The sequence below is a fragment of the Nelumbo nucifera genome, chromosome 4 (genome assembly GCF_055504915.1).
Source record: "Nelumbo nucifera cultivar China Antique chromosome 4, China Antique-T2T, whole genome shotgun sequence".
Classification (NCBI taxonomy): Eukaryota; Viridiplantae; Streptophyta; class Magnoliopsida; order Proteales; family Nelumbonaceae; genus Nelumbo; species Nelumbo nucifera.
The window spans coordinates 26,494,814-26,507,730 of NC_142652.1; the positions used below are offsets into that span (position 1 = coordinate 26,494,814).

The window sequence follows — 12,917 nt, forward strand, 5'->3', positions numbered from 1 at the left end:
AGGGCGATGTTTTAGAACTGTACCTTTCGGCAAACGACGAAGTGGTCAGTTCGGTACTAATAAAGGAAGCAGATCAGGTCCAACGACCCATCTAATATGTTAGTAAGATATTGCAGGGAGCATAAATGAGATATCCAGAGATAGAAAAGCTGGCCTATGCGCTGGTCATTGCGGCCCGTAAACTCCGCTTGTATTTCCAAGCTCATACCATCACCGTCCTCACTGACAAACCCCTAAGACAAGTATTACTCAAGCCTGAGGTCTCTTGACGATTGACAAAGTGGGCCATCGAACTCAGTGAGTACGACCTCCAATACAAGCCCCGGACCGCCATCAAAGCCCAAGCCTTGGCGGATTTCGTTGCAGAATGCACGTTCTGCTCCGAGGACCTTGGCCCGATTGAGCACAGGGCTCCTAGTTCGGGTGAGCTCGGTGCTCCTAGGCCGGCTGAGTCCGAGCCCCGTGAGGTCGCACCAAGTTCGGTATCTCTCCTGGTTAGGCCAAGCGCGAACTGGGATGGAGAGCCTTGGATCCTTCACGTAGATGGCTCCTCAAACTAGCAAGGCAGCGGAGCCGGTGTAGTTCTCCGCGGTCTGAGTGACACGAAACTAGAGTACGCACTACGCTTTGAGTTCACGGCATCCAACAATGAGGCAGAATACGAGGCATTGATAGCAGGGCTAGCTCTAGCGCAAGAGGTAAAGGCAAAACACATAGTTATCTGCAGCGATTCCCAGCTCGTGGTCAACCAAGTTACAGGGGAATACGAAGCTCGCTTGCCGGCTATGATCGCCTACTTGGCAAAGGTAAGAGAGGCATTGCTTAGCTTCCAGTCACACTTCATCAAGCAAATCCCGAGGTCAGAGAACACTGAGGCTGACGCCCTATCCCGGCTAGCTAGCACCAGTGACAACACCATGAGAACTATGTACATAGAGGAGTTACCTCGGCCTAGCATTCTCCGGAGGGCAGAAGAGGTCACTCCTGTCGCCCAAGCAGAACCGAGCTGGATTGATCCACTCGCGAGCTTCTTGCTACATGGAACCCTCCCCGCGGAACGCAACGCCGCCAGGAGGGTAGAGCGTCAGGCAGCCAAGTACGTCATGATAGACGGATGGCTGTACCGAAGATCCTACATGCTCCCCTACCTGTGCTGCTTGCGAGCTCCCGAAGCCGAGCTCGTACTCCGCGACATTCATGAAGGCCTATGTGGCGGACACTTGGAGGGCAAGGCCGTCGCTCAGAAGGCACTACGACAGGGGTACTATTGGCCACCAATGAAAGCAGACGCCGTCAGGCTAATCAGGAAGTGCGAGAAGTGCCAAAAGCACGCCAATATTCACCATCAGCCTGCTGCCGACCTCAAGTACCTCACCAACCCATGGCCCTTCGCACAATGGGGTATCGACCTACTCGGGCCATTCCCGCCAGCAACAGAAGGAAGGAAGTTCCTAGTAGTGGCAGTAGACTACTTCACCAAGTGGGTTGAAGCTGAGACTCTCGTAACCATCACAGCTCGAAACGTCCAGAACTTCTTCTGGAAGAACATAGTGTGCCGCTTTGGGCTACCTCTAGTGCTGATCTCCGATAACAGAAAGCAGTTCGAAGACATCAGATTCCAAGAGTGGTGCCAAGGCATGGGGATCCGGCAAAACTTCACGTCGGTTGCGCACCCACAAGCAAATAGTCTGGCAGAAGTCACGAATAGAGCTATCCTCCGCGGACTAAAAGCCAGGCTAGACCGAGCTAAAGGGTTATGGGCAGACGAGCTGCCCAGCGTCCTATGGGCATATTGAACTACAGAGAAGACCGCCACTGGAGAAACTCCCTTCAACCTCACCAATGGCACGGAGGCAGTCATCCCAACCGAAATCGAAATCCCCTCACTTCGGTTGGAAGCATACAACGACAATACTAATAACGATGAGCTACGTACCAACCTCGACCTACTTGACGAGGTAAGGAACCTCACATACATCAGAACCACAGCATACCAGCAAAGGGTAGCTCGGTACTACAACGCTTGAGTTAAGAAACGAAACTTTCGCGTCGACGACCTGGTCCTCCACAAAATCATGGTACCTAAGCCCAGCGTTGGCAAACTCGGGCCGAATTGGGAAGGACCCTACCGAGTGAAGAGAGTACTCGGGGGAGCGTACGAGCTCGAGACCCTGGAAGGTAAGCGGATACCCCGGGCATGGAACATCGTCAACTTAAGATGGTTTTACTTATAAGTTAACAAACTAAGCAGGCCATGAGCCACTGCCGAGCTAGCAAAAACCTTGGCACCCTAAGGCCCAAAATGCCGAGCTAACAAAAACCTCAGCACCAAAAGGGGCAGAATACCGAGCCAAAGATGACCTCGGCACATCATCGACGAAAGCAATCTGAGGCGGAGAACAGATCGGGCACATAGCCTTACTATGTTAACTCACCTCGGGGCACGTCTAGCAGCTCAGGTATAGTCACTTCGGCAAATGGAGAATACTTGCACAACATATTTGAACAGAAAACATACTTCATTGCTAAATGTTTGTTTTACAGTGTTTAAAAAAAATAAAACAAAAAACACAAATGAGCTCCCAAGCCCAGAGGTCAATCTTCCTCGCCTTCAGAAGGAACTTCGACAACACCCGAAGGACCCGCTTCGTCTTCGGAATCCGCATAGTCATCAGCTGCGGCAGCCATCTCCTCAGTGATGCACAAGGTGGTTATGGCGCTGGTATCGAGGTCGGGGTATGTGTTTCTTATCATCCATCGGCTCAACTTGAAACCCCGTCTGTATGAGCCCACCATCATGTCGTCAAAGCGTGGCGAGGCGAGGCGATATAATCCTCAACGACTTTTGCCTTCGCCTCCTCAACAGCCTGAGAAAAGATCAGCGTCTTTTCCCTAATGTCTTCTTGAAGGTACTCGACCTGGTGCTCCAGGTCCAACTTCAGATCGGCCATATGCCTCACCACCATTCCTAAGGCCTCTTTGTCTCTCTGAGACCTCGATAGCTTAGCCTCGGCAGCTTCTGCCCGTCTCAAGCTTCTTTCCGCCTGGATCGCCAAGACGTGGATAGAGGAGTTCACCTGCCAGAACGAGGACAAATCAGCTTGGCAAAAAAAAAAAAAAACCCACTCCGATTTACCACCATGGCGTGAGTTGCAGCCCGAGCACCTATGAGATTGGTAGGGAGATCGGCCCACTGCGCGACCTCCTCAGGACAAGTGGCGGCCTTGCTTTTTCGGAGAGCGTAGCCCGGCGTCAGCACGCTCCCAATCCCACTGTGGCTCCTCGAGCCCGAAGGCGCAGCCCGGGCATAGGGAGCCCCTACCGCCTCCTGAACTGAAGGGGGCACCTCGGGCTCCTCAGGAGGCTCCGTCCTTAGTACCTCGGGCTCCGCCACCTGGGAAGGATCGGCGCGAACTCGCTTAAAAGCTCGCTTCTTCCGCTTCATGCCAGCAAACAAGTTCGCACATCGAGTCTTGTCTGCGTCCATAACACCTGCAAAAAGGAGCTCGGCATCAGAAGACGGGAATAAAAGCAGAAACAAAAGTATCTTTATCTGAGCAAGAAACCTACCCGAACTCAGACCGGCCTGAATGAGTTTATCCTCCGTCAGATAGGCTTAGCATTTTAGTCGAAGCCGGGCCCAGTTCCGGAGGCCCTTCACTGTATCTTCATCTAAAACAACACTGGGGTCAGGAGCGGCCAAACCCCACTCAGTAGGAAACGGCCACCCCGTAGCACTCTGAACCACGAAGTAGTCCCGCTTCCACGCCGGGACCTTGTTTGGGAGATCGTGTAAGAGCTTGAAGCTCGGGCAAGGTGACAAGTAGTACGCCCTCCTACGCCCGGGCAGGGGACCCGCTTGTTTCTTAAGCATGAGAATAGCGGAAAAAATTTCTAAGTCCAAAGGAAGGAAGTGCTCACAGCCAAGGGAGATGGTCCCGACAAGGTTGCAGATAGAGTTCGGGTGAAGTTGACCTATAGTGACGCCGAAGTGGTTCATAACCTCGACGATTAGGGGATGGAAGGGAAGGCGCAACCCGACAACAAGCTGCTCCCGGAATATCATGATCTCATCTGGACCGTGCTCCCAAGGAAAGTCGCCCGAGGGTAGTAAGTATACTCCCCGGGCAGGTTGTACTAGATGATAAGGGACCAAAGATTTTCGGGCGTCATAGTAGAGGGTCCGAACTTGTCTGGCACCCGACCTTGACGAGAGGTGGATGCCAAACTACCCGAGATGACTCGGCTTGCGGGCTCAAACTCGAGCTCTTCCTCGAGCTCTACCTCGGGCCCTGCCTCGGATTCACTAAGGCCATCGGGGGCAGTAGCTCGATTCGTAGAACTAGCGTCTGACCCCCCTAGAGGGCTATCCGTGCTACTAAAACTAGACATCGAAAACAAAGAAGGCTGAGGACTCACCAGGAAAAGCTACCGAAACTACAGACGAGTGACGCGAGCTGGCCGGCTTGGACGCGAGCTCAAGGAACAAACGCTGAAGGATAACAGAGGAAAGTGACTAGAGGTCCCCTCACTATTTAAAGCCACTGTACCCGTGCATCAACGGCCAAGATTGAAACCATCCAACGGCTCCCCGCAAAGTCAGCTGCGCACTCCCTGACGAAAAGACACTTTGAAGCGCACGTTCAAAAATTCGGAATTGTTTGGCGTGCCCGTTCAAAATTTTAAAAATTTGAAAATCGTTGGTGCGCGTGAGCCACACGCAGCCCAGGACTGACCCCTGGTCGAGCCAAGCCAACCCTAGTTGAGCCGAGAAAACAAGCAGACCGGACTAGAAAAGTTCCTGATCAAGGCCAAAGTGTCCCAAGGCAAATCCACCTGTCATCCCGTGAACTCCCCATGTCGGGTCAAGACCTCGAGCACGGGGAGTGGGGGGCAATTGATGGAGGAAGATTTGACCCGACCCCTCGGCCATGCGACACGTGGAAGCAACCGAGAGTGACCTGGCAGAAACGCCAGCTCGGCACGGCAACAGGCCCACAACCCGAGCTCCGAACTAAAGAGTCGAGCTTCATCAAAGGAACCTGCAACCCGAGCTCCGAACTAAAAAGCCAAGCTCCCTCGAAGGAACCTGCAACCCGAGCTCCGAACTAAAGAGAGCCGAGCTCCCTCGAAGGAACCTACAAACCGAGCTCCGAACTAAAGAGTCCCAAGCTCTCCCTTCGAGGTCTTGTGCCTTGCAAGGAGCACCAAAGGCAGAAAACCTGAACTACCCACCTAGGGGCAGTTCAGGCCATACTCCTATCCGAACTCGAGACTTCACATTAAAAGACCACTTCGGCTCCAAATCGCCTGGCTGAGCAACCGTACCTGACGCCTAGGAGACCGTACACGGAGGCGGTGCACCTGACCGATCAGAGGACTGACACATGACAACCGCCATCCAACGGCCACTTGCCACCGCCATCCCAGACGGACAGAGGCGGCCCTGGCAACTGGCAGTGGAGGTTATGACACCCGAACTGGCAGTTGACAGAAGGAAGTGACCCGATCTGGTAGAGGTAATGATGCCTGAACTAGCAGAGGCATGGAAGTGAGCACACAGGGTGATTATAAAAGGCCCCCATCTCACAAAGAAGAGGGTATGTGATTCTTGCGTTTTCTGGTCTTAGAATTCCTCATTTCCCTTGCCTTATGAAGAATACTAGTTTGAGGTTCGGAGTGTTCCAACCGGGTTCCTCCCCGGAAACCTCCATTTTCTTCCTTGTTTCAGACACCTTCGATCTCGTCAGAAGCGAGATAACCGGCAGCTAGGACAGACTGAATCACACATCATCACAATCCAACTCCTATATTACGGACGGACCAGGTCCAATCCAATCTAATAAATATTTTGAACTCGAATGGTCCATCCAATAAGTCCAAATTGATTTGGAATTGAACGGGGTCCAATCCAAAACCGATCCATTGACACCCTTAACTCCAAGTTTAGACTGAGCAAGTTGAAACCGCAACCAGCTTGGAATGCTGCCTATTAGCAGTACCAGACCGAAGGCTGACCGTGCGGACAATTCAATGGGACATCTGCATGTACAAGTTATTCCCCCCATACATATCCGACCCAGCGGTCTCAACCCGTACAGGATTCGGTGGACTGTGGTTAAGTTGGGACTTGGGAGCTTAGTTGTGTTCTAGTTATTGTTTTCATAATTCCTCTTCCTTGGTACCCAACCCACAGAGTGCTTATTTTTAATATTATAATATAAAAAGTTCTGATTAAGAAAATCAATCAGAAAAACAGCCACGGCCCACAGAAGAATTCAGCGTTGACATATACGCTTAAAAAGTACAGATTACCACCCTGTTGCGTAATACAGAATCCCTAAAATTCCAGATTTCAACACTCTACCCCCAAAATTTTCGGATAAAAAATAGATAACAAATGAAAACAATGTCTATGGCAAGTAGATTGGTAGATACGGCATATGCGTTGCACTAATAATGGGGAGAGCTGCACGATGAGTCATGAGTGATGTGGAACTGGACTGGTTCGTTGCAAACCAACCACCAGAACATCTAATCTTTGACCCAGAATCATCCATGATCCAACCGGTTACAAAATCGGGCCCAGCCCCGACCACATCATTTGACTTAATATGCTTGCGAGAACAGTAGTGATCCAATGGATTTCGGATTCAGTATCCACAAAACCGTCCTCTCACATCCATGATCCATCCTCTTGTAGCCGGTGCTAAAAGGCTGTGGCTGGAGTACGGTTTTATGAAGAGTAAATCCGGTTTCGATTCAAATAAGCGTGAGCGTGTCCATTGATCGATTCATGTCTCATGAGAGGGAAGAATTCATTTATTTGTTTTCGAATGCAATCTGAGCCGAGAGAGCGCTCGTCGGACTCCGGAGAAAGGCCGGAAACACCGACAGTCGCACCGCTCATTTGATTTCAGAGAACATTTCCGTTCTTGTGTACGGCTCTTGTTGTAAAGTTGGAAGTGGGACGCATCGGCAAAACACATCTCTGTAGCTGATTCTGGCTTCCGCCTTGAAAGTTGAACCGAGATCCACGGGGACAGATAGAGATAGAAAGTTATAAATTTTTAAATTTAATTGACCAAACTACCCCTCAATGTGCCCCTATTTGAATGCGCGGGTCCCACAGTCAAAAGCGGTAAAATTGCACAAATTTAGCAGCGGTACTGATACCTTCGGATTTCTGTCTGTTCTGATAGTTTAGGACTTTAAGGGAGAGAGAGGATGCAATAATAGGATATGATCTGATACAAAGAACCAACGAATGTCTCACCATTTAAAGCTTCAAGGACTTCTGATTTTGACTGAAGTTTTTCCAAATTTTTTCTTAAATTTACACGTAACTGTTATAAACAGTAGGCCCTACAACCGGCGCCGGTTTAAAAGCCCGGCATGTCGACGGCATCTGTACGGTTTACAGCGCCGGCAAGGACTCGGGGCGCCACGAAAAATCCGAATAATCGGATGACCCAGAAAACACATCTGGGTAGTCAAACAACCCCCCCAAGGCTACAAACTCGCCGGTGCTGTTGTTGTTGTTGTTACTGTCGTTGTTGCTATTCTCGTCGTTGATCCCAAAACACAACGAGTCATAGACCGGGATCTCATCCTCGAACCCCCAAAACTTATCATATCCAACGGCATCAGACGAAACACGTAATATATCCTCTTCACTTTTTTCCTCACCAGAGGACGGTGAGAAAGTTGGCGGCAGACCAAGCTCATCATCCGAGGCTCCCAGAAGATAACCAAGATCGGGCTGTGACTCGCCGGAGTCCGACTGAGGAGTTATATCCGTCTCCGTCTCCGAAGGCAGGGAGGTGGGGAGAGATATTTCTTCTTCGAAACTCTTCATGACGGATGCCAGGTCTTGGTTTGCGGGGTTCCGGTCAACAACGGTATCAGTGTCGTTGAGGATATCAAGGAGGTTATCTCGGATTCTCTTCGCCTCGGGCGAGTCCGATTCCAAGTTATCCGAGTCATCTCGGACCCTCTTGTTGGTGACAGTTGGGGCAGTGGTGGTCTTGCTGTGTTCCATGGCAGTAGAGAATAACGGGAACTTTAGCTTCAGAAGAGAGTTGAAAACTCTGGGAGGATAGGAGATATGTCGTAAGGCGTGGGAGAGAGATAGAGAGCGCGAACCGCGAAGGGAGAGAGAGATAGAGAGCGCGAACCGCGAAGGGAGAGAGATATATCGTTGAGGAGGGAGGGAGCGGGGTAGAGAGAGAAAAGCAAAGTAGAGAAATAAAAGTAGCTAAGAGAGAGGACGCAAAGGGGGTTGGGGTACTTGGGTTGGTTTGAGATTGTAGAGTGTAGAGAGAGAAAATGAAAAAGTGATGCGTGTGGGGAGCAGAGGAGGTGGAGGGTTTTATAGGGTTGAAAGCATTGATGGATTATAATAATGGTATACAGGCGCCTGTTGTTCGGATGATTCGGCCATCACGGACGCCTCGCCTTTTAGATTTTTTCCTCCACTATTATCTTTTTTCGTGTCCCTTCCCTTCCCGTCACTCTCTTTCTCTCTCTCCATTGATTAATTAACTCTATTGAATTCAAGCTTGAAGTCCGATCCCGGATCCGGTCCCACCGACCTAGTCAATCACGGCTTTGCTTTTCTTTTGTCATTTCCTCTTTTCTCCAGCTCAGCCAAGCTTTAGCTACGCTCGACTCGACTAAGGCTCCTTTTTAAAGGAAAAGTGATTCGAGCCGGGAGCGGGGAGCCCCTTCAAATTGCCTCCTGGGAAGATGGGAGAGGGAGACGTTACGGTTGTGCCGTTGTGGGGAGAAAATGGTAATTTGAGCAAGGATTTTTATATTGATTTTTGAAAACAGGGATTTGTTGTTATATGGTGGTAAGTAAATCTTTCAAAGTTAAGAAGAGTCTTAAAAAAGGAAGGCAGCTCCGGATTAAGGATTGTAGAATTGTAGAATGTAAAGTCAAAATTGGAAAAAAAAAGGGGAGAATGACTAATCAGTTCAGATCAGAATTTTATAGTTAAATATAAGAGGAATGCATCTTGACCGTGAATTGATGCTAAATCACCGGTAGTATTTGGTTTATAGGAGGGAAAAGGGTTAGTAGTAAAGGAGGCTGGAATTCAGAATTTTGCATCGTATGTATCCGTACTTTTCCGAAAAAGCAAACATGATTGAGGAAGGAGGCATGATTACACGTGGAGAAAGGCTGTAGCGGTTAGTTTTGGGTATTAGGAACACGTGGAGATCGAGGGCCAACTGCCCATCACCTTGCCTCTATTGCTAGGGGCAACATAATATAAAAAATATGGGAAATCAAATCCGCCACTGTTTTACACGGTTTTTGTTCTTACTTTTTTATAATTAATTAATAATATCTTCTAGATGAGAAAAATGTCAAAAAAAAGAAAAAAAAAAAGAAAAGGTAGGAAAGATAGATAAGTGAGAAGCACGTGTTATCCGCAAAACTTTTGGTGAGGTTGGATCAGGCACGGATCGCTTGTCACGGCGAGTTAGACGAGGATAAGTGATTAACCTAACCATCCAGTGGGCTAACACCACCGGATCGGAATCATTTATGATTTATCTCTCGGATAACTTGATGAAATAGACCGCAACTCTACGAGAGCATATTATTATTCCACCCGTAGTGCTCTACTCATTGAGATGTAGCTTTTATGGAGAGATGATCGAAGCTTGAGGTGTTTCCCAGTCTGGATGTTTCTTTTTGGGACCAGGATTTCAGCCTGGACTAACAAGGTGATTTATTGGACTTAAAAAGATGGCTCTAAAATGTCATTAGCCAAAGATTTTGCTTTTAGAGGGCATTATGGAAGCAACCTACTACTGATTTGCCCTTCAAAACAGATTAACCCAAAGTTTTTCTTTTTTCTTTTTCAAAACCATTAGTCTAAGGTTAGATCCAAATTGGATAGAAGGATTATTCCAATTTAATGGAGCCAAATGATTCAGGGAATTGGTCTCTACATTCCGGGTGCTAGTTCTAACTCTGCTATTAATCAAATGCACTCTTAATCAGTCCTCGCAAAAAGTTGATCCAATTGGCGAATCTGATCCAATCCAACCCGAAAAAATGATCCGACCCAATCCAGATCAAAAGAAACTGGGTTGGGTCATGGGTCAATTCGCTGACTCAATTATCAAGTCTAATTTGGATTATTTATGTATTGTTATAAATTTTCACTCTTTAATTTTTTTATTTAGTCTTTACTTTTTATTGTTTATTCTTTAAATTGTTAAATGATTAAGTATTTTATTTTATATTTAGAATTTTAAGGTTAACTCTTTTGATTTTGACATTTTTCATGTAGTTTTTTTTTTTTTTTTAAATTTCAATTATTTTTTGGGATGAACTAAATTAATTCATGGGTCAACCCTAACATGAACATTTAAGATTAGGATATAGCATTTGACAACTAAACCCGAAATTTAACCCGACCCGAAATACCTTAACCCAATCGGACCTGACCCACCCAACCCAATTGCAAGGTCTACTCTTAATGTAATTCACTTCAAAAGAACTTCAACTGGGAATATGGTTGGAAACTTGGGAAAGAAGGTAAGAAAAAACCAACTATCTACTTTTTTAAAAGCTGGAAGCTTGATTTAGTGTATGCTTTTATAAGTCAAGAGTTCCGGAAAAAAGGATAAAACTTTTTGGAGATTAATCTCGATCCATGGGCTAAAGTAGGTCTGAAGATTCATAAATAAAGATTTGGAATTGGCTATTGCCTTGTGGATTCAACATGAAATGACGCCCACATGTACTACCCACATGCTACATGCTTGTAAGCGTTAACTTCTATGGGTATCTTTAAAGGTAAAGTTACATGCATAAGAGGTGTTTGCTCTAATTTGAGAATTCGGTGGTTGCTCATGTTTATTCTCAAATAAGCTTTAGAAAAATAATGATGATGAAAATTCAATTATTTACTTGTAATACAAATCAAAGGCATATTAATGTTATTTAAAATCTTTAATTTTATAGTCAGATTCCAACTTAATTTAATCGATTAATTGGAGTTAGATTGAGGAGGCATTGAAACCTGATTCTCAATCCTCTAGGGATAAACAAGCTCACACTTTTGGTTTTGATTATTATGTCATATCTACAGGGCAGTATCATAGTGATCCTTTTGGCCATAGCTTCCTTAACTAGCATAGAAGGATTGCATTTCTTCGCATAGTTAGAAAGAATAATGTAAATGGTTTTGTATCTTGGGAGCACTCCAGCGGAATTGGAAACTCATGCGGTTTGCTTATGGCTATTGAGCTGGTTCTCTCAAAGATGAAAAGAATACGAATATAAATATGTATAGTATAAATATATATAAAATAATATAAAATATAAGGTTTTGCATTCTATATATTTATATTTGGACTTTTTTCAAATTGAGCTTTTATCTTTATTCCTCTTTTTCTTTTATTGAAAACTCTATTTTATAGAAGATGTAACACTGGGTTATTTGATGGATAAATTTGATCTTTGGGTCTTAAAAAATTCTCCCAAAGCCTTTGCCATTTGATTCAACTTGTTAATCACCCCTATCAAATATATTGCATTCACAAATAAAAGCCGATTTAGAAAAAAATCAATGTACCTTGGATATACAATTATTGTATTATAAACTAGTATAAGGCACATAAAAGTAAAGAATACAATATAAATTAACATTATATAATACAATTTAGATTTTAATTTAAACCAAAATTAAGATGGGCATTGGCATTATATTGTGCCCATTTGGTATACCTAATAAACATCTACGTACACTTATGGCAGGTCTTGAAAGAATTCTAGCTTTTTTTTATTTTTATCATTAATTACCCTTGTAAGGCAATACGAGACGGTACTTGTAAATCACCTCGCAAGGCAACATTGGATCAAACTCATGAGTCACCTTGCTAGATTATGATGATCTGCCTCGCAATAGTTCTCACCAAACGATAAAGCTGTGTTTGGAAGGAGTATAAATGCAAATATATAGAGTGCAAAACCTTATATTTTGTATTATTTTGTATATATTTATTTTATACATATTTGCATTTGTACTCTTTCCAAATTGAGCCTAAATTGGGCCTCATGAGAAATCACCTTGCTTAAGTAAGATGGCATGTCTCGTTGAGCTATGCCTACCTTGTAGAGATACTGTACTTGAGGATCGTATTAACACATGTCACTTCTTGAGAACGCCCAAGAATGATGTTCCAACCGCTTTGTGATCTAGAGGGACATGTGTCGTGAAAGGATAAACAGAATTTGCCTCCCAGCACCATGCTAATCAAAGAATATTTTAAAAATTTGGTCTTAAACACGTACTATATGTTTGGTTCTGTAGGCATTTATCAAAAAAATGCCATTACATCAGCTCCCCATAGGTGTTGATGTTTATTGTATATGAAACTATTGTTTGGTTTCACAGTTAATCAAATAAATACTAGTAAACTGAAATATTTCGATTTATGTGCATAGGGTATTTGGGGATGCGTCAAATTCATATTTTCCCCAATGCTTGAGCATTTCTAAGAAGAAAATCAACTTTATGGAGTAGTATTTGAAATGCCCGTAAAACATTCAACCAAATAGAAAAAACAAAAAATGTTTAAAGTAATGTTTTTCAGATAAACATTTATCTAAAAAAATGCCTCTTATGAAACTCCCATGAAACCAAACATACACGTAATCTTATTCCCCTCCATGTCTATAAATAATGAGATTAACTTCTGTATCAAAGGCAGAGTGCAATTCCAATATCATCCTTGTTTCCAAAACTCTTATCATTTTTCCTATTGTCCTATAACCCTAATAGAAAATGTATCACTAGTTATGCATTCTTCGGAGTGCTATTTCATATTAATTAACACTCTAGATGTGTCCTATACCCCTAAAATCTTAGGACATAAGGAAGACATAATTT

General features: G+C 45.1%; 1 protein-coding gene across 1 annotated transcript; it reads right to left on the reverse strand.

The window, feature by feature from the left end:
• Positions 1-7,228: 7,228 nt before the first annotated feature.
• LOC104602976 (uncharacterized) lies at positions 7,229-8,359 on the reverse strand. The gene has a single exon (XM_088886449.1). It carries the CDS (start codon positions 8,039-8,041, stop codon positions 7,418-7,420), a length of 624 nt encoding a protein of 207 aa, XP_088742575.1. The 5' UTR covers positions 8,042-8,359; the 3' UTR covers positions 7,229-7,417.
• Positions 8,360-12,917: the final 4,558 nt, after the last annotated feature.

Excerpts from the sequence above, each read along its gene's own strand:
- LOC104602976 (XM_088886449.1), bottom strand. The coding sequence starts at position 8,041 with ATGGAACACAGCAAGACCACCACTGCCCCAACTGTCACCAACAAGAGG.